Source organism: Oncorhynchus tshawytscha, linkage group LG10, assembly GCF_018296145.1.
Source record: "Oncorhynchus tshawytscha isolate Ot180627B linkage group LG10, Otsh_v2.0, whole genome shotgun sequence".
Taxonomy (NCBI): domain Eukaryota; kingdom Metazoa; phylum Chordata; class Actinopteri; order Salmoniformes; family Salmonidae; genus Oncorhynchus; species Oncorhynchus tshawytscha.
This window is the reverse complement of record NC_056438.1, coordinates 6,992,270-7,014,769: the sequence shown is the minus strand read 5'-3', so window position 1 is coordinate 7,014,769 and position 22,500 is coordinate 6,992,270. Positions and strand designations below refer to the sequence as shown.

At 47.1% G+C, this 22,500-nt stretch overlaps 1 protein-coding gene across 1 annotated transcript in view; it reads right to left on the bottom strand.

Annotated features, from left to right (window-relative positions):
- The window catches only part of LOC112240916 (pyruvate carboxylase, mitochondrial-like), a 492,742-nt gene that overhangs the window by 128,017 nt on the left and 342,225 nt on the right, over positions 1–22,500 (bottom strand). The window contains exons 9-13 of the mRNA XM_042329317.1: positions 11,532–11,688; positions 7,257–7,358; positions 6,915–7,053; positions 3,266–3,433; positions 2,970–3,051 (exon numbers count right to left, since the gene is read on the bottom strand). Of these exons, the coding sequence (XP_042185251.1) occupies positions 2,970–3,051; positions 3,266–3,433; positions 6,915–7,053; positions 7,257–7,358; positions 11,532–11,688 (648 nt within the window). The remainder of the gene's footprint in view (positions 1–2,969; positions 3,052–3,265; positions 3,434–6,914; positions 7,054–7,256; positions 7,359–11,531; positions 11,689–22,500) is intronic.

Here is a 22,500-nt window from a genome sequence, read left to right as displayed (position 1 = left end):
CCTCCCTTCCTCCCTTCCTCCAACCCCCATTCTGACTCCCTTCCTCCCTTCCCTCCCTTCCTCCAACCCCCATTCGGACTCCCTTCCTCCCTTCCCTCCCTTCCTCCAACCCCCATTCTGACTCCCTCCCCCTTCCTCCAACCCCCATTCTGACTCCCTCCCTCCCTTCCTCCAACCCCCATTCTGACTCCCTTCCTCCCTTCCCTCCCTTCCTCCAACCCCCATTCTGACTCCCTTCCTCCCTTCCTCCCTTCCTCCAACCCCCATTCTGACTCCCATCCTCCCTTCCCTCCCTTCCTCCAACCCCCATTCGGACTCCCTTCCTCCCTTCCTCCAACCCCCATTCTGACTGCCTTCCTCCCTTCCCTCCATCTCAGTGATCAGTCATCTCAGAGGCGTCCATACAGACCTTGGTTCGATTCTAGGCTGTATCACACCAGGCTGTGACTGGGAGTCCCATAGAGCGACGCACAATTGGCCGACCGTGTCGACCGGGTTTGGCCGGGGGGGGTAGGCCATCATCGTAAATAAGAATTAGTTCTAAACTAACTTTAAATGGTTAAACACCCGTTAAAAACCGGTTAAACACCGGTTAAACACCCGTTAAACACCGGTTAAACACCCGTACCCTCTTCACCCTCTCAACAAGAAGTAATTTCCCTAGAAAGACTGACTGGAGGATTTATAACACACTATCAACATGCTGCTGCACAGCGTACGAAGTGAAAAGCAGGACGACTGAACGAACCAACAAAACAAAATAATTAATGAATAAATATAATAATAGCATATGAATAAACGAAAGAAAACGAACTGACAAATGAATGAACGTGGTTTTCAATGACTGATAGACAGGCAGACTGCAGTAGGAACCGGCTGATTGACAGGCAGACTACAGTAGGAACCGGCTGATAGACAGGCAGACTGCAGTAGGAACCAGCTGATAGACAGGCAGACTGCAGTAGGAACCAGCTGATAGACAGGCAGACTGCAGTAGGACCCAGCTGATAGACAGGCAGACTGCAGTAGGACCCAGCTGATAGACAGGCAGACTGCAGTAGGAACCGGCTGATAGACAGGCAGACTGCAGTAGGAACCAGCTGATAGACAGGCAGACTGCAGTAGGAAGGAGCTAATAGACAGGCAGACTGCAGTAGGACCCAGCTGATAGACAGGCAGACTGCAGTAGGAAGGAGCTAATAGACAGGCAGACAGCAGTAGGACCCAGCTGATAGACAGGCAGACTGCAGTAGGAACCGGCTGATAGACAGGCAGACTGCAGTAGGACCCAGCTGATAGACAGGCAGACTGCAGTAGGAAGGAGCTAATAGACAGGCAGACAGCAGTAGGACCCAGCTGATTGACAGGCAGACTGCAGTAGGAACCGGCTGATAGACAGGCAGACTGCAGTATGATCCAGCTGATTGACAGGCAGACTGCAGTAGGAACCGGCTGATAGACAGGCAGACTGCAGTAGGAACCAGCTGATAGACAGGCAGACAGCAGTAGGACCCAGCTGATTGACAGGCAGACTGCAGTAGGACCCAGCTGATAGACAGGCAGACTGCAGTAGGACCAAGCTGATAGACAGGCAGACTGCAGTAGGACCCAGCTGATAGACAGGCAGACTGCAGTAGGAAGGAGCTAATAGACAGGCAGACAGCAGTAGGACCCAGCTGATTGACAGGCAGACTACAGTAGGAAGGAGCTAATAGACAGGCAGACAGCAGTAGGACCCAGCTGATTGACAGGCAGACTGCAGTAGGACCCAGCTGATAGACAGGCAGACTGCAGTAGGAACCAGCTGATTGACAGGCAGACTGCAGTAGGAACCGGCTGATAGACAGGCAGACTGCAGTAGGAACCAGCTGATAGACAGGCAGACAGCAGTAGGACCCAGCTGATTGACAGGCAGACTGCAGTAGGACCCAGCTGATAGACAGGCAGACTGCAGTAGGACCAAGCTGATAGACAGGCAGACTGCAGTAGGACCCAGCTGATAGACAGGCAGACTGCAGTAGGAAGGAGCTAATAGACAGGCAGACAGCAGTAGGACCCAGCTGATTGACAGGCAGACTACAGTAGGAACCGGCTGATAGACAGGCAGACTGCAGTAGGAACCAGCTGATAGACAGGCAGACTGCAGTAGGACCCAGCTGATAGACAGGCAGACTGCAGTAGGACCCAGCTGATAGACAGGCAGACTGCAGTAGGACCCAGCTGATTGACAGGCAGACTACAGTAGGAACCAGTTGATAGACAGGCAGACTGCAGTAGGACCCAGCTGATAGACAGGCAGACTGCAGTAGGACCAAGCTGATAGACAGGCAACCTGCAGTAGGACACAGCTGATAGACAGGCAGACTGCAGTAGGAAGGAGCTAATAGACAGGCAGACAGCAGTAGGACCCAGCTGATTGACAGGCAGACTACAGTAGGAACCGGCTGATAGACAGGCAGACTGCAGTAGGAACCAGCTGATAGACAGGCAGACTGCAGTAGGACCCAGCTGATAGACAGGCAGACTGCAGTAGGACCCAGCTGATAGACAGGCAGACTGCAGTAGGACCCAGCTGATAGACAGGCAGACTGCAGTAGGACCCAGCTGATAGACAGGCAGACTGCAGTAGGACCCAGCTGATAGACAGGCAGACTGCAGTAGGAAGGAGCTAATAGACAGGCAGACAGCAGTAGGACCCAGCTGATTGACAGGCAGACTACAGTAGGAACCAGCTGATAGGCAGGCAGACTAAGGTTGTAGCTTTCATCTGTTGGTGATGCGATTTGGATTTCAATCGATCAATCGGTTAGTCAGTCGGTAAATTAATAAATCGCCATCTTAGTTATTGATCAATCTAACTAATTAAGTGGACGGGTTCAATACAATAACAGACATTTTAGAATGGGCTCTGATTAGTATATAGAGGCAATCTCCATACTGATTGACAGGGCCGTGGGCCAGTCACATACCAGTGTCGAGTTTGGTTCCTTTGGTGCAGGCCACCATGGCTCCCATGCTGGGCTGTGACGTCATCCCTGCCATGGAGTCCACCTTCGACAACATATTAATAGTTAGTGTGTGTGTGCGTGTGTGCGCGTGTGTGTGTGTGCGTGCGTGCGTGCGTGCGTGTGTGCGTGTGTGTGTGCGTGCGTGCGTGCGTGCGTGTGTGCGTGCGTGTGTGTGTGTGTGCGTGCGTGCGTGCGTGCGTGTGTGCGTGTGTGTGTGTGTGTGTGCGTGTGTGTGTGCGTGCGTGCGTGTTACCCACCGCGACATCCACTACATCGGCCCCGGCCTCAGCGCAGGCCAGCATAGCGGCTACTCCAGCCCCTGCTGTGTCGTGTGTGTGGACGTGGATAGGAACGTCAGGATAACGATCACGCAGGGCACTGATCAGGATACGGCTGGACTCCGGCTTCAACAGACCAGCCATGTCCTGGAGAGGACAGATGGAGGGATGAAGAGGTAAAGAGAGAGAGAGGAGAGAAGTAGATGAATAGAGAGTTAGATTGAAGGACAGTGGTCGTTTCTCTGTTAGAGCTGTTTCTGCTATGTCTAGTAACTGGCTGGTAACTGTCAGGTAAATGTCTGGTAACTGTCAGGTAACTGTCTAGTAACTGTCAGGTAACTGTCTGGTAACTGTCTGGTAACTGTCAGGTAACTGTCAGGTAACTGTCTGGTAACTGTCAGGTAACTGTCAGGTAACTGTCTAGTAACTGTCAGGTAACTGTCTGGTAACTGTCTGGTAACTGTCTGGTAACTGTCAGGTAACTGTCAGGTAACTGTCAGGTAACTGTCAGGTAACTGTCTAGTAACTGTCAGGTAACTGTCTGGTAACTGTCTGGTAACTGTCTGGTAACTGTCAGGTAACTGTCTGGTAACTGTCAGGTAACTGTCAGGTAACTGTCTAGTAACTGTCAGGTAACTGTCAGGTAACTGTCTAGTAACTGTCAGGTAACTGTCTGGTAACTGTCTGGTAACTGTCTGGTAACTGTCTAGTAACTGTCTGGTAACTGTCAGGTAACTGTCTGGTAACTGTCAGGTAACTGTCAGGTAACTGTCTAGTAACTGTCAGGTAACTGTCTGGTAACTGTCTGGTAACTGTCAGGTAACTGTCAGGTAACTGTCTAGTAACTGTCAGGTAACTGTCAGGTAACTGTCTGGTAACTGTCTGGTAACTGTCTAGTAACTCTCTGGTAACTGTCTAGTAACTGTCAGGTAACTGTCCGGTAACTGTCTAGTTACTGTCTAGTAACTGTCTAGTAACTGTCTGGTAACTGTCTAGTAACTGTCTAGTAACTGTCTGGTAACTGTCAGGTAACTGTCAGGTAACTCTCTAGTAACTGTCAAGTAACTGTCTAGTAACTGTCAAGTAACTGTCTAGTAACTGTCAGGTAACTGTCAGGTAACTCTCTAGTAACTGTCAAGTAACTGTCTAGTAACTGTCAAGTAACTGTCAAGTAACTGTCTGGTAACTGTCAGGTAACTGTCAAGTAACTGTCTGGTAACTGTCAAGTAACTGTCTGGTAACTGTATGGTAACTGTCAGGTAACTGTCAGGTAACTGTCTGGTAATTGTCAAGTAGCTGACTGAAAAACTGTCTGATTTGAAATCAAGGTAAGGTCAGATCTGGAAAGAACCAAGGGCTATATCTGTTCATGGTGGTAGATTTCTTGAATGGGGCATGCTTATTTCAGATGGTGAGGAAGGCATTTCAAAATAATAACCAGGCATCCTCTACTGACAGGATGAGATCAATATCCTTCCAGGATACCCTGGCCAAGTCGATTAGAAAGGCCTGCTCACTGAAGTGTTTCAGGGAGCATTTGACCGCTGACCCATTACGGAAGCAGGCAATGAGGCAGTGATCGCTGAGATCTTGGTTGAAGACAGCAGAGGTGTATTTAGATGGCAAGTTGGTTAGGATGATATCAATGAGGGTGCCCGTGTTTACGGCTTTGGGGTGGTACCTGGGAGGTTCATTGATAATTTGTGTGAGATTGATGGCATCAAGCTTAGATTGTAAGATTGCTGGGGTGTTAATAAGCACGTTCCAGTTTAGGTTGCCTAGCAGCACGAGCTCTGAAGATAGATGGGGGGCAATCAGTTCACATATGGTGTCCAGAGCACAGCTGGGGGCAGAGGGTGGTCTATAGCAGGCGGCAACCGTGAGAGACTTGTTTTTAGAGAGGTGGATTTTTAAAAGTAGAAGTTCAAATTGTTTGGGTACAGACCTGGATAGTAGGACAGAACTCTGCAGGCTATCTTTGCAGTAGATTCCAAACCACCCCCTTTCTATCTTGTCTGAAAATGTTGTAGTTAGGGATGGAGATTTCAGAATTTTTGGTGGTCTTCTTAAGCCATGATTCAGACACGGCTAGAACATCCGAGTTGGCAGAGTGTGCTAAAGCAGTGAATAAAACAAACTTATAGAGGAGGCTTCTAATGTTAACATGCATGAAACCAAGGCTATTACGGTTACAGAAGTAATGGTTACAGAGAGCGCCTGGGGAATAGGAGTGGAGCTAGGCACTGCAGGGCCTGGATTCACCTCTACATCACCAGAGGATCAGAGGAGGAGTAGGATAAGGGTATGGCTAAAAGCTATGAGAATTGGTCGTCTAGTACGTCCGGAACAGAGAGTAAAAGGAGGTTTCTGGGGGCGATAAAATAGCTTCAAGGTAAAATGTACAGACAAAGGTATGGTAGGATGTGAATACAGTGGAGGTAAACCTAGGTATTGAGTGATGAAGAGAGAGATATTATCTCTAGAAACATCATTGAAACCAGGTGATGTCATTGCATGTGTCGGTGGTGGAACTAATAGGTTGGATAAGGTATAGTGAGCAGGACTAGAGGCTCTACAGTGAAATAAGCCAATAAACACTAACCAGAACAGCAATGGACAAGGCATATTGATATTAAGGAGAGGCATGCTTAGTCAAGTGATCAAAAGGGTCCAGTGAGTAGAGAGGTTGGTTGGGGGTCACGGCGATTTAGACAGCTAGCCGGGCCATCGGTAGCAAGCTAGCATAGGATGGAGGTCTGTTTTTAGTCACCTTGTGCGTTTCCGTCGGTAGTTTAGTGGGGTTCCGTGTGGTAGAAGGGATCAATCCAATTGGCAAAATAGATATAGATATAGTGACCCAAGAAAAATTGTCCGATAGACCTATTCAGATAGCAGCCGATAAGACAGCTAACGGTTAGCGGACCACAGATGGGCGTTCAGATAACGTTGTGACGGAGGGGCCAGTTGGAGAACTCCCTCGGGAAGATAACGTAAGTAGTCCAGTCGTGAAGGCCCGGTGGGGTTGGCAGTAAAACGGGTCCGGGTAGGTGATTGTAGCTCAGGAGTGGCTGATGGAACTCTTCAGCTGGCTAGCTCCAGAATAATTGATGTTTGCTCCAGGATCGACGTAAGCCAATAGTCACACGGATAGCAGCTAGCTAGCTGCGAGATCCAGGTGTAAATGTCCAGAGCTTGCGGTTGAAATCCGGGGATATGGAGAGAAAAATAGGTCCGGTATGTTTTGGTCTGAGTCTCGTTGTACAAAATTGGCGATAGCTTTCCTAGCTTTGGGATAGCTGATGACCACAAACCGTGGTTCGCTGAATACTAACGTTAGCCAGTAAACTGACTAGCTTCTGGTTAGCTTCTATTATGGATTTTAGATTTGAGGTAAATCTTTTTTTTTTTAATTGGTGAGGTTGCAGGAAAGTGATTTGAAGTTGAGTTTTTGGAAAATAAAATATATAAAAAATATGCGAAGAAAATATGTAAATATATATATACACGGGACACGACAAGACAAGGACAAGACGAGGACAAAGAACGTCTGACTGCTATGCCATCTTGTAACATCTATAACATATTGGTAACATGTGTGTGTGTAGATATGCGTGTCAGTAAAAGTCACCTTGATACATAGTACGTGAGTCCCAGCCTTCATCAGTTCCTCAGTCAGCTTAACATAGTACGCCAGGGAGTACTTCTGTCTCATGGGGTCTGATACGTCTCCTGTGTAGGAGATAGCAGCCTCCACCACCCCTCCTGCCCTGTGGATGACGAAGGTTGACGATGATGATGATGATGATGATGTCAGCGTTAAATATAGACCGTGGCTATAATACAATGTACCTACTGTATTTTGACAGTATCACATCATGTAGACAAAACGACACACGTGCGCACAGCGCGGTGATGTGAGGAGGGCTAACTCTAACAGTCTGGACGGTACCACCTGGACGGTACCACCTACCTGCCGGCAGCTTCCATGCCCAGTATCATGTTAGGGAGGTAGTTGAGACTGTCAAATACACGGAATATATCCATGCCGTTCTCCTTCGCCACCTCACAGAACCTGGGGAGAGAGGAGAGGAGAGGAGAGGAGAGGAGAGGAGAGGAGAGGAGAGGAGAGGAGAGGAGAGGAGAGGAGAGGAGAGGAGAGGAGAGGAGAGGAGAGGAGAGGAGAGGAGAGACAGAGAGACAGAGAGACAGAGAGACAGAGAGACAGAGAGACAGAGAGACAGACAGACAGACAGACAGACAGACAGACAGACAGACAGACAGACAGACAGACAGACAGACAGACAGACAGACAGACAGACAGACAGACAGACAGACAGACAGACAGACAGACAGACAGACAGACAGACAGACAGACAGATAGATAGATAGATAGATAGATAGATAGATAGATAGATAGATAGATAGATAGATAGATAGATAGATAGATAGATAGATAGATAGATAGATAGATAGATAGATAGAGACATAGATAGATAGATAGATAGATAGATAGATAGATAGATAGATAGATAGATAGATAGATAGATAGATAGATAGACGGGGGAAGGGGGTTGAGAGGCGGATGAGGAAGAGGGTAAATAGATTATTGTACCAACATATTCTGAGGAAGGATGTTGATCTGTGAGGTCTGTTGTCAGGTACGTTTGTGTGTGGTCTTGTAGGGTAGTTGGTGTGTGTGTGTGTGTGTGTGTGTGTGTGTGTGTGTGTGTGTGTGTGTGTGTGTGTGTGTGTGTGTGTGTGTTTGTGTGTGTGTGTGTGTGCACCTGTGTGTGTGTGTGCACCTGTGTGTGTGTGTGTGTGTGTGTGTGTGTCTGTGTGTCTGTGTGTGTGTGTGCGTGTGTGTGTGTCTGTGTGTCTGTGTGTGTGTGTCATCACCGATAGGGTGACAAACACACACACACAGTTCCTATAATACTAGCTACCGTCAGTATTTATATATTCTCACTACCAGCCACTTTGTATGCATAAACCCACCTCAACCACTCTGCATTGCTTGCTGTTTTGGGGTTTTAGGCTGGGTTTCTGTAAAGCACTTTGAGATATCAGCGGATGTACGAAGTGCTTTATGAATACATTTGATTTGATTGTTAATCCTTTTGTATGAAATAGTCCGGAAACACAAATATAGGGTTGCTACCCAAAGCAGGCTGGTCGTTTGTTCTATTGACAGAGACGCGACCCAGTCAGTCTTTGTTCTGTATCTATGGACACGACCCAGTCCGTCTTTGTTCTGTATCTATGGACGCGACCCAGTCAGTCTTTGTTCTGTATCTATGGACACGACCCAGTCAGTCTTTGTTCTGTATCTATGGACACGACCCAGTCAGTCTTTGTTTTGTATCTATGGACGAGACCCAGTCCGTCTTTGTTGTGTATCTATGGACGAGACCCAGTCGGTCTTTGTTGTGTATCTATGGACGAGACCCAGTCCGTCTTTGTTGTGTATCTATGGACGAGACCCAGTCAGTCTTTGTTCTGTATCTATGGACACGACCCAGTCAGTCTTTGTTCTGTATCTATGGACGAGACCCAGTCGGTCTTTGTTCTGTATCTATGGACGAGACCCAGTCCGTCTTTGTTCTGTATCTATGGACACGACCCAGTCAGTCTTTGTTCTGTATCTATGGACACGACCCAGTCAGTCTTTGTTCTGTATCTATGGACGCGACCCAGTCGTTCGTTGTAAATGTTCCATTGTCATACTGGCTGTCAACGTTCTTATCTCCTGCTTGCTAGCTAGCTAACTACGGCTAATTCACAGTCACGTCAAACACTGCAGACAGAACAACAACAGTAGTTGGCTAACACAGTCACGTCAAACACTACAGACAGAACAACAACAGTAGTTGGCTAACACAGTCACGTCAAACACTACAGACAGAACAACAACAGTAGTTGGCTAACACAGTCACGTCCAACACTACAGACAGAACAACAACAGTAGTTGGCTAACACAGTCACGTCCAACACTACAGACAGAACAACAACAGTAGTTGGCTAACACAGTCACGTCAAACACTACAGACAGAACAACAACAGTAGTTGGCTAACACAGTCACGTCCAACACTACAGACAGAACAACAACAGTAGTTGGCTAACACAGTCACGTCCAACACTACAGACAGAACAACAACAGTAGTTGGCTAACACAGTCACGTCCAACACTACAGACAGAACAACAACAGTAGTTGGCTAACACAGTCACGTCCAACACTACAGACAGAACAACAACAGTAGTTGGCTAACACAGTCACGTCCAACACTACAGACAGAACAACAACAGTAGTTGTATTTACATTTATTTAAGCTGTTTTCTAGTGACATTTATTGGGATACATCCATAACAATGAGCTAATGTGGAGCGATTTCACCTGGCATAGATAATGTGTTCTCTCATCAGGACACTGTTGTTCAGAGGAGCTAGCCAACAACACAGCTAACACAATCACTTCAAACTGAACCTGGGAAGACTGCAAACTAGCTGCACTTGGTTTAGTTTTACCTGATTTCTATTGTTATTTCTTTGTATATATCCATACAATTTTGTTCAAAAAAAAAAAAAAAAAGAGTATGATCTATCTTATTATAATGAGCACTGTGTCGTTGGGAATGAGCTCTCAAGGTTGACGTGTTGGTCCTTTAAAAGACAACTGGAAACTCAGGGGGAAAAAACAAGGTCAAACAAGGTCAAATCATGACATCAGAGTTCTAGAAAGATGTTTCTGACATTTTTGGATGACATTTTTGGATGACATTTTGGATGACTCAGGGGGAGTTCAAATCAAGGTCAAATCATGACATCAGAGTTCTAGAAAGATGTTTCTGACTTGGAGTTACATTTTGGATGACATTTTGGATGACATTTTGGATGACATTTTTGGATGACATTTTGGATGACTCAGGGGGAGTTCAAATCAAGGTCAAATCATGACATCAGAGTTCTAGAAAGATGTTTCTGACTTGGAGTTACATTTTGGATGACATTTTGGATGACATTTTGGATGACATTTTTGGATGACATTTTTGGATGACATTTTGGATGACTCAGGAGGAGGTCAAATCAAGGTCAAATCATGACATCAGAGTTCTAGAAAGATGTTTCTGACTTGGAGTTTCTGACTTGGAGTTTCTGACTTGGAGTTTCTGACTTGGACTTACATTTTGGATGACATTTTGGATGACATTTTTGGATGACCATTTTGGATGACATTTTGGATGACATTTTTGGATGACATTTTGGATGACATTTTGGATGACATTTTTGGATGACATTTTGGATGACATTTTTGGATGACATTTTTGGATGACATTTTGGGTGACATTTTTGGATGACATTTTTGGATGACATTTTTGGATGACATTTTGGATGACATTTTTGGATGACATTTTTGGATGACCATTTTGGATGACATTTTGGATGACAGTTCAAAACATTTTAGTTCGAGGTTATTAAAAAAAGAAAGACTGTAAAATCACCAGGAACTCAGTTAACAATGTGTTTCATTTGGATGACATTTTTGGATGACATTTTTGGATGACATTTTTGGATGACATTGTGTTCCCAAGTATTCTGACAAAAAGAAATAGACATCAGAATGTGATCAAGGTATGAAAATTAGTTTCAAATGTAATCTCTTTTTTGGGGTTTAGTTGTGGTCAATTTGCCTGCGTACAAATTATTATAATCATGTTCCGGCCCCCTGAACATCCGCTGAGACAAAAATCAGCCTGTGGTTGAATATAGTTCCCTACCCCTGCCTTACAGCATTAGGGAAAGGGGGGGGTACCTAGTCAGTTGGACAACCGAATGCATTCAGCTGAAATGTGTCTTTCCGTATTTAACCCAAACCCCTCTGAATCAGAGTTAGGTTGTGTGTGTGTGTGTGTATATGTGCGTGTGTGTGTGTGTGTGTGTGTGTGTGTGTGTGTGTGTGTGTGTGTGTGTGTGTGTGTGTGTGTGTGTGTGTGTGTATGTGTGTGTGTGTGTATGTGTGTGTGTGTGTGTGTGTGTGTGTGTGTGTGTGTGTGTGTGTGTGTGTGTGTGTGTGTGTGTGTGTGTGTGTGTATGTGTGTGTGTGTGTGTGTGTGTGTGTGTGTGTGTGTGTGTGTGTGTGTGTGTGTGTGTGTGTGTGTGTGTGCGTGTGTGTGTGTGTGTGTGTGTGTGTGTGTGTGTGTGTGTGTGTGTGTGTGTGTGTGTGTGTGTGTGTGTGTGTGTCCTCTCACTTGAACACTGCGTTATCAGGGTAGTTAGTGTACCCCACAGCATTAGCTCCTCTCAGTAACATCTGAAAGGGAACGTTGGGCACTAAGGTTCTCAGCTCCTGGAGTCTCTTCCAGGGACACTCGTACAGGAAACGCATGGCTACGTCAAATGTAGCTCCTACACACACACACACACACACACACACACACACACACACACACACACACACACACACACACACACACACACACACACACACACACACACACACACACGCACAGAGAGAGAGAGTTTCAGTTACACCATCTCCACAGTCTACAGTGAAGCCATGCAGATACCGCAGGGAAGGATCATTTAGTTCATGTCATCAGAAAGCCATCAGAGAGCCAGAGAGGGTCAGAGAGGGCCAGAGAGGGTCAGAGAGGGTCAGAGGGGGTCAGAGCGGGCCAGAGAGGGTCAGAGAGGGTCAGAGAGGGTCAGAGAGACAGAGAGGGTCAGAGCTGGCCAGAGAGGGTCAGAGAGGGTCAGAGAGGGTCAGAGAGACAGAGAGAGGTCAGAGAGGGCCAGAGAGGGTCAGAGAGGGTCAGAGAGGGTCAGAGAGACAGAGAGGGTCAGAGAGGGCCAGAGAGGGTCAGAGAGGGTTAGAGAGGGCCAGAGAGGGTCAGAGAGGGTCAGAGAGGGTCAGAGAGGGTTAGAGAGGGCCAGAGAGGGTCAGAGAGAGTCAGAGAGGGTCAGAAGGGTCAGATAGGGCCAGAGAGGGTCAGAGAGGATCAGAGAGGGCCAGAGAGGGTTAGAGAGGGCCAGAGAGGGTTAGAGAGGGCCAGAGAGGGTCAGAGATATGGGACGGATCCCAAAATTGCACCATATTCCCTTTGTAGTGCACTTCTTTTAACCAGGGTCCATAGGGCTCTAGTGCACTTATTTTAACCAGGGTCCATAGAGCTCTAGTGCACTTCTTTTAACCAGGGTCCATAGAGCTCTAGTGCACTATGTAAGAAGAAGGGTGTAATTTGGAACGCAACCCAAGGAGTAAGTATTGAAGGAGATTAATAAGTATTGAAGGAGATTAATAAGTATAAGTATTGAAGGAGATTAATAAGTATAAGTATTGAAGGAGATAATAAGTATAAGTATTGAAGGAGATTAATAAGTATAAGTATTGAAGGAGATAATAAGTATTGAAGGAGATTAATAAGTAAGTATAAGTATTGAAGGAGATTAATAAGTATAAGTATTGAAGGAGATTAATAAGGAGATTAATAAGTATAAGTATTGAAGGAGATATTGTATTGTAGACAATAGAAAGTAGGGCTGGTTTGTGTACTAACTCTACAGGGAGATAAAACATGAGTTGTATTTAGTTTTCACTGTTTTCTCTGGTCAAATACAAGCTGTCGGGGAGAGAAAGACAGAAATAGGGAGAAAGAGAGAGAGAGAGAAAGAAAAGAGAGAGAAAGGAGAGGGAAAAGATGTGAGGAGAAAGAGAGAGATGGGGAATAAGGGAGGGAGAGAGAAAAGAGAGAGAAAGATGTGGGGAGAAAGAGAGAGATGGGGAAAAAGGGAGATAGAGAGAGAAAAGAGAGAGAAAAGAGAGAGATGGAGGAAAAGCGAGATAGAGAGAGAAAAGAGAGAGAAAAGAGAGAGATGGAGAAAAGAGAGAGAAAAGAGAGAGATGGAGGAAAAGGGAGATAGAGAGAGAAAAGAGAGAGATGGAGGAAAAGTGAGATAGATAGAGAGACAGAAAGACTTTTCAGGGCCTTTGAAACTCCCGCTACGATACAGTATTAGAAGTGTTTGTTTCAAAAAAGCCTTCGACTCAATTTGCCATGAGGGTCTGCTATACAAATAGTTGGAAAGTGGTGTTCAGGGAAAAACATAAAACATTATAAAATCCATGTACACAAACAACATGGGCAAAAAAACACACATTTCTTTCCACAAGGTCGTGGGGTGAGACAGGGAAACAACTTATAGCCCCACCCTCTTCAACATATATATCAACGAATTGGTGCGGGAACTAGACAAGTCTGCAGCACCAGGCCTCACCCTACTGGAATCTGAAGTCAAATGTCTACTAATTGCTGATGATCTGGTGCTTCTGTCCCCAACCAAGGAGGGCCTACAGCAGCACCTAGATCTTCTGCACAGATTCTATCAGACCTGGGCCCTGACAGACCTGGGCCCTGACAGTACATCTCAGTAAGACCAAAATAATGGTGTTCCAAAAAAGGTCCAGTTCCCAGGACCACAAATACAAATTCCATCTAGACACTGTTGCCCTAGAGCACACAAAAAACTATACATACCTCGGCCTAAACATCAGCGCCACAGGTAACTTCCACAAAGCTGTGAACGATCTGAGAGACAAGGCAAGAAGGGCATTCTATGCCATCAAGAGGAACATAACATTTGACATACCAATTAGGATCTGGCTAAAAATACTTGAATCAGTCATAGAACCCATTGCCCTTTATGGTTGTGAGGTCTGGGGTCCGCTCACCAACCAAGAATTCACAAAATGGGACAAACACCAAATTGAGACTCTGCATGTATAATTTTGCATAAATATCCTCTGTGCACAACTTAAAACACTAAATAATGCATGCAGAGCAGAATTATGCAGATACCCGCTAATTATCAAAATCCAGAAAAGAGCCGTTAAATTCTACAACCACCTAAAAGGAAGCGATTCCCAAACCTTCAACAATATAACAAAGCCATCACCTACAGAGAGATGAACCTGGAGAAGAGTCCCCTAAGCAAGCTGGTCCTGAGGCTCTGTTCACAAACACTCCTCACAGAGCCCCAGGACAGCAACACAATTAGACCCAACCAAATCATGAGAAAACAAAAAGATAATTACTTGACACATTGGAAAGAATTAACAAAAAAACAGAGCAAACTAGAATGCTATTTGGCCCTAAACAGAGAGTACACAGCGGCAGAATACCTGACCACTGTGACTGACCCGAATTTAAGGAAAGCTTTGACTATGTACAGACTCAGTGAGCATAGCCTTGCTATTGAGAAAGGCCGCCGTAGGCAGACATGGCTGTCAAGAGAAGACAGGCTATGTGCTCACTGCCCACAAAATGAGGTGGAAACTGAGCTGCACTTCCTAACCTCCTGCCCAATGTATGACCTTATTAGAGAGACATATTTCCCTCAGATTACACAGATCCACAAAGAATTCGAAAACAAACCCAATTTTGATAAACTTCCATATCTACTGGGTGAAATTCCACAGTGTGCCATCACAGCAGCAAGATTTGTGACCTGTTGCTACGAGAAAAGGTCAACCAGTGAAGAACCAACACCATTGTAAATACACCCATATTTATGCTTATTTATTTTCCCTTTTGTATTGGAACCATTTGTACATAATATGACATTTTGGAACTTTTGTTAATTTTTATTGTTTATTTCATTTTTGTTCATTATCTATTTCACTTGCTTGTGCAATGTAAACATATGTTTCCCATGCCAATAAAGCAACACTGTCTGAAATTGAATTGAGAGAGACAGAGAGAGAGAGAGAGACATATATCTCTCTCTCTCTCTCTCTCTCTCTCTCTCTCTCTCTCTCTCTCTCTCTCTCTCTCTCTCTCTCTCTCTCTCTCTCTCTCTCTCTCTCTCTCTCTCTCTCTCTCTCTCTCTCTCTCTCTCTCTCTCTCTCTCTCTCTCTCTCTCTCTCTCTCTCTCTCTCTCTCTCTCTCTCTCTCTCTCTCTCTCTCTTTCTTTTATATATATATATATATATATATATATATATATAGGGTATATATACATAGAGACAGAGACAGAGAGAGAGACAGATAGAGAGAGACTTAGAGAGAGACAGGGAAAGGGATGCAGAGACAGAGAGACATATAAAGAGAGAGACAGAGAGAGACAGAGAGAGACAGAGAGAGAGTTAAAGAGAGAGAGAGAAAGAAAAATGAGTTTGAGTTTTAAATAACCTTAATTGGGTCTGGGAACTCACAACACAAAAAAGAGTCAAACAAAACCATGGTTACACATCAATTGAAAACACCAAATCGTCCTCCATAGTAACTAAACACAGCAGCATCTAAATACCCCATTTACTCATAAACATATCAATGTTATTAGCCAGTACCCCATTTACTCATAAACATATCAATGTTATTAGCCAGTACCCCATTTACTCATAAACAGGTCAACGTTATTAGCCAGTACCCCATTTACTCATAAACATATCAACGTTATTAGCCAGTACCCCATTTACTCATAAACATATCAACGTTATTAACCAGTACCCCATTTACTCATAAACATATCAATGTTATTAGCCAGTACCCCATTTACTCATAAACATATCAACGTTATTAACCAGTACCCCATTTACTCAAAAACATATCAACGTTATTAACCAGTACCCCATTTACTCATAAACATATCAACATTTTTAACCAGTACCCCATTTACTCATAAACAGGTCAACGTTATTAGCCAGTACCCCATTTACTCATAAACATATCAACGTTATTAACCAGTACCCCATTTACTCATAAACATATCAACGTTATTAACCAGTACCCCATTTACTCATAAACATATCAACGTTATTAACCAGTACCCCATTTACTCATAAACATATCAACGTTATTAACCAGTACCCCATTTACTCATAAACATATCAATGTTATTAGCCAGTACCCCATTTACTCATAAACATATCAACGTTATTAACCAGTACCCCATTTACTCATAAACATATCAACGTTATTAACCAGTACCCCATTTACTCATAAACATATCAACGTTTTTAACCAGTACCCCATTTACTCATAAACAGGTCAACGTTATTAGCCAGTACCCCATTTACTCATAAACATATCAACGTTATTAACCAGTACCCCATTTAGTCATAAATATATCAATGTTATTAACCAGTTTGTAAACTCAATCCTCAGTCTCGCTGCCAACATCCCCTCCAGCATGCAGACCTCAGCTATGACCTTCCTCAGTAGGCGAGATGATCGGATCCCTGCTCTTTCTCCCAGCTCCTCCAACGATCTGCTCCTGCTCCACATCAAATGACCCAGCTTGGTACACCCCACGCCTAGCAGACATGAACGTAGTCTGGCTGAACCCAGAGCACGGGACTGGATGGCAGTGTTATGAAAAAGAGGCTCTTCAAAAAGCCACATCCCTGGTGGCGTGCCGGCCTTACAGGACAAGTTGAAAACTCTCCAAGCCTGCAAAACAGACTCATAAAATTGGGTCAGGCCAGACAAATCACCCCCCTCTAGCTTTAAGAGGAAAAGGTGCTTGTCTAAGCTCAAACAGCCCGCTCTCCTCATCAGTGTGTAGGCTGTGTCGACTCAGCTAGAACCATCACTGTACAACATTCTCTGGGCTGCTTGAAGGTGAAAAGCCATGATCCTGGAGGAAATGTCCACCAGGCCTTGTCCTCGTGCAGTAGCAGACACGGAGCTTTAATCCAATCGTGTCCAGACCAGAAAAAATTAACCAGGGTCCTGTGAAGCTCTTGCATCAGACTGGCTGTGGCTTACAGGACAAGTTGGCTGTAAAATCATTAGTCTTTGCCACAGGGTAGAGGCAGCTAGATGATTGGCTACAAGCACCCTTCCCCTTTAAGACAGCTGTTGTAGCACCCATTTCCACCTTGACAATCTGACACACACCTTCTCCTCTGCACCCTTCCAGTTACTCTTTTGAAAGACATCAGAGCCCTTGAAAAAAAAATCTAAGTCTTCATCCCATCTCTGCCCCACTGAATCCACCCAGGTAACCGTGGAGCAGATCCTATCTGAATCCCCCCTGGTATCCATGGAGCGGATCCTATCTGAAGCCCCCTGGTAACCATGGAGCGGATCCTATCTGAATCCCCCTGGTAACCGTGGAGTGGATCCTATCTGAAGCCCCCTGGTAACCATGGAGCGGATCCTATCTGAAGCCCCCTGGTAACCATGGAGCGGATCCTATCTGAATCCCCCTGGTAACCATGGAGCGGATCCTATCTGAAGCCCCCTGGTAACCATGGAGCGGATCCTATCTGAAGCCCCCTGGTAACCATGGAGCGGATCCTATCTGAAGCCCCCCTGGTAACCGTGGAGTGGACCCCCCCAACAGTCTAAAAGTGCTCATAAAATCAGATGGTAAACCATCGATGCCAGGGGCTCGGCCTGATGAGAGCTGTGGAACTGCTGTGGACAGCTTCCCGCAGGGTGAAGTCAGAGTCCAAGGCGACTCTCTGCTCAGGGCCCTACTTTGTAACAACAGTTTAGCACACAGAGACTCACAATGCTCCAGCAGTATACTGTTGACAAAACACACGTATTTGGGCTGTAGAAGTCAACCTCATTAGTCTCATCACTTCCCAACCTCCCAACATCATCTCAAGGACTCCAAGTTCCATCTAATAACTCTACATTTTTTCCCAAAACAACAAACTCTTTTCACAAAACATGACATCATGTAACAATTTAACATAAACCTTTGTGGAAAGGACAAGTGAATATCAACAGACACATCATGGGGATCAGAGAAACCCACAGGAGTGATGTCACACCTTCCAACCCTACTACAGTAGTGATCAGATACATACAACCTGTCTAACCTTCCAACCCTACTACAGTAGAGATCAGATACATACAACCTGTCTAACCTTCCAACCCTACTACAGTAGTGATCTTTCTTATTCCTGTCCCTCCCCCTCTTATTCCTGTCCCTCCCCCTCTTATTCCTGTCCCTTCCCTCTCTTATTCCTGTCCCTTCCCTCTCTTATTCCTGTCCCTCCCCCTCTTATTCCTGTCCCTCCCCCTCTTATTCCTGTCCCTTCCCCTCTTATTCCTGTCCCTCCCCCTCCTATTCCTGTCCTTCCCCCTCCTATTCATGTCCCTCCCCCTCTTATTCCTGTCCCTTCCCCTCTTATTCCTGTCCCTCCCTCTCCTATTCCTGTCCCTCCCTCTCTTATTCCTGTCCCTTCCCTATTATTCCTGTCCCTTCCCCTATTATTCCTGTCCCTTCCCCTATTATTCCTGTCCCTCCTCCTATTCCCCTTCCCCCTCTTATTCCTGTCCCTCCCCCTCTTATTCCTGTCCCTCCCCTCTTATTCCTGTCCCTTCCCCTCTTATTCCTGTCCCTCCCCCTCCTATTCCTGTCCTTCCCCCTCCTATTCCTGTCCCTTCCCCTCTTATTCCTCTCCCTTCCCCTCTTATTCCTGTCCCTCCCCCTCTTATTCCTGTCCTTCCCCTCTTATTCCTGTCCCTCCCCCTCCTATTCCTGTCCTTCCCCCTCCTATTCCTGTCCCTTCCCCTCTTATTCCTCTCCCTTCCCGTCTTATTCCTGTCCCTCCCCCTCTTATTCCTGTCCCTTCACCTCTTATTCCTGTCCCTTCCCTCTCTTATCCGCCAATTTGACAGATTTCCCAAAAGTCTGATCCAGGAACACATTTATCTCCTCTAGATTGTAAATTGAGTCGTCACCAGCTGCTGTCGTATCAGGAGAGATATAATATCCTTCTCCTGATCCTCCTCAACTGAGGCCACAGACTCCTGACTCCCCTCACCACAACTGAGGCTCAGACCCCTGAGGCTGAGGCAGACCCCTGACTCCCCTCACCTCAACTGAGGCCACACTCCCCTCACCTCCCCTGACTCCCTCACCTCAACTGAGGCCCCAGGCCACAGACCCCTGACTCCCCTCACCTCAACTGAGGCCACAGACCCCTGACTCCCCTCACCTCAACTGAGGGCCACAGACCCCTGACTCCCCTCACCTCAACTGAGGCCACAGACCCCTGACTCCCCTCACCTCAACTGAGGCCCCAGAGACCCCTGACTCCCCTCACCTCAACTGAGGCCACAGACCCCTGACTCCCCTCACCTCAACTGAGGCCACAGACCCTGACTCCCCTCACCTCAACTGAGGCCCCAGACCCCTGAGGCCACAGACCCCTGACTCCCTCACCTCAACTGAGGCCACAGACCCCTGACTCCCCTCATCTCAACTGGGGCCACAGACCCCTGACTCCCCTCACCTCAACTGAGGCCACAGACCCCTGACTGACTCACCTCAACTGAGGACACAGACCCCTGACTCCCCTCACCTCAACTGAGGCCACAGAGACCCCTGACTCCCCTCACCTCAACTGAGGCCACAGACCCCTGACTCCCCTCACCTCAACTGAGGCCACAGACCCCTGACTCCCCTCACCTCAACTGAGGCCACAGACCCCTGACTCCCCTCACCTCAACTGAGGCCACAGACCTCTGACTCACCTCAACTGAGGACAGAGACCCCTGACTCCCCTCACCTCAACTGAGGCCACAGACCCCTGACTCCCCTCACCTCAACTGAGGCCACAGACCCCTGACTCCCCTCACCTCAACTGAGGCCACAGACCCCTGACTCCCCTCACCTCAACTGAGGCCACAGACCCCTGACTCCCCTCACCTCAACTGAGTCCACAGACCCCTGACTCCCCTCACCTCAACTGAGGCCCTAGACCCCTGACTCCCCTCACCTCAACTGAGGCCACAGACCCCTGACTCCCCTCACCTCAACTGAGGCCACAGACCCCTGACTCCCCTCACCTCAACTGAGGTCCCAGACCCCTGACTCCCCTCACCTCAACTGAGGCCCCAGACCCCTGACTCCCCTCACCTCAACTGAGGCCCCAGACCCCTGACCCCTGACCCCTCACCTCAACTGAGGCCACAGACCCCTGACTCCCCTCACCTCAACTGAGGCCACAGACCCCTGACTCCCCTCACCCACATCCCTCTCAACACTCCCCACTTGCACACCATCCCTCGTACTGGGCACCTCCTCCACTACCTGTGAGACTAGCTCCACCTGAACCCCCTCCTGTACCCCATTACTCCAACTGGGCACCTCCTCACCAGTCTGAGGAACTGGCTCTTCAGATACATCCTTACCTTCTACAACAATATTTTTCTGCTGCATAACATTTCCCTCTAAAACAAGTTGCAACTCCGTGCCCTCATCACGGATAACTTGTTCCTCAGTAACAGGTGCTTGTGGCGGCTCTACCCCTGTCGGTCCACCTCTCTCTACATCAGTCGGCCCAGGCGTTACGAGGCCCACCTCTCCCTACATCAGTGGGCCCAGGCGTTACGAGGCCCACCTCTCCCTACATCAGTGGGCCCAGGCGTTACGAGGCCCACCTCTCCCTACATCAGTGGGCCCAGGCGTTACGAGGCCCACCTCTCCCTACATCAGTGGGCCCAGGCGTTACGAGGCCCACCTCTCCCTACATCAGTGGGCCCAGGTGTTTTGAGGCCCACCTCTCCCTACATCAGTGGGCCCAGGCGTTACGAGGCCCAGCTCTCCTACATCAGTGGGCCCAGGTGTTTTGAGGCCCACCTCAGTGGCCCCCTACGAGGCCCACATCAGTGGGCCCAGGCGTTACGAGGCCCAGCTCTCTCTACATCAGTGGGCCCAGGCGTTACCAGGCCCAGCTCTCTACATCAGTGGGCCCAGGCGTTACGAGGCCCAGCTCTCTCTAAATCAGTGGCCCCAGGCGTTACGAGGCCCAGCTCTCTCTACATCAGTGGGCCCAGGCGTTACCAGGCCCAGCTCTCTACATCAGTGGGCCCAGGCGTTACGAGGCCCAGCTCTCTCTAAATCAGTGGGCCCAGGCGTTACGAGGCCCCCTCTCTCTACATCAGTCGGCCCAGGCGTTACGAGGCCCAGCTCTCTCTACATCAGTGGGCCCAGGCGTTACCAGGCCCAGCTCTCTACATCAGTGGGCCCAGGCGTTACGAGGCCCAGCTCTCTCTAAATCAGTGGGCCCAGGCGTTACGAGGCCCAGCTCTCTACATCAGTGGGCCCAGGAGTTACGAGGCCCAGCTCTCTCTAAATCAGTGGGCCCAGGCGTTACGAGGCCCCCTCTCTCTACATCAGTCGGCCCAGGCGTTACGAGGACCACCTGCGCCCCTCCCTCCGCCTTCTCCCTTTTCGGGCAAGCATGTCGCTTAAGGCCAACATCACCACACTCAGAACACCGTTGACTACCCGTACTAGCATAAACCGTCTTTTTTCAACGATAACTCTAAAGTCTGCTCCGGTGAGTCCCAAAACATAAACACCTGTCGCCAAAATGACATTACCTGTTTCAGAGCCCAGGTGTTTGAAACGACATTACCTGTTTCAGAGCCCAGGTGTTTGAAACGACATTACCTGTTTCAGAGCCCAGGTGTTTGAAACGACATTACCTGTTTCAGAGCCCAGGTGTTTGAAACGACATTACCTGTTTCAGAGCCCAGGTGTTTGCAACGACATTACCTGTTTCAGAGTCGGGTGTTTGCAACCCAACGTGACATTCTTAATTGAACTTGCAAACTTCCTAAACCCCAATAACTCGCGCTCCAACAGCTGATTGGGAATAAACAGAGTTACATTCTAAATTGTTAACCTTGTTGACGGAGAAATAAGTGGCGTAACTTGAATAAACATTAAGAAGTACACCATGCTCAACCATCTGATCTACAAGACACTCTTCTTTAAGAAGTACACCATGCTCAACCATCTGATCTACAAGACACTCTTCTTTAAGAAGTACACCATGCTCAACCATCTGATCTACAAGACACTCTTCTTTAAGAAGTACGTCATGCTCAACCTTTCGATCTACAAGACTTTAAGAAGTACACTATGCTCAACCATCTGATCTACAAGACTTTAAGAAGTACGTCATGCTCAACCATCTGATCTACAAGACACTCTTCTTTAAGAAGTACACCATGCTCAACCATCTGATCTACAAGACACTCTTCTTTAAGAAGTACGTCATGCTCAACCTTTCGATCTACAAGACACTCTTCTTTAAGAAGTACGTCATGCTCAACCATCTGATCTACAAGACACTCTTCTTTAAGAAGTACGTCATGCTCAACCTTTCGATCTACAAGACACTCTTCTTTAAGAAGTACGTCATGCTCAACCTTTCGATCTACAAGACTTTAAGAAGTACACTGA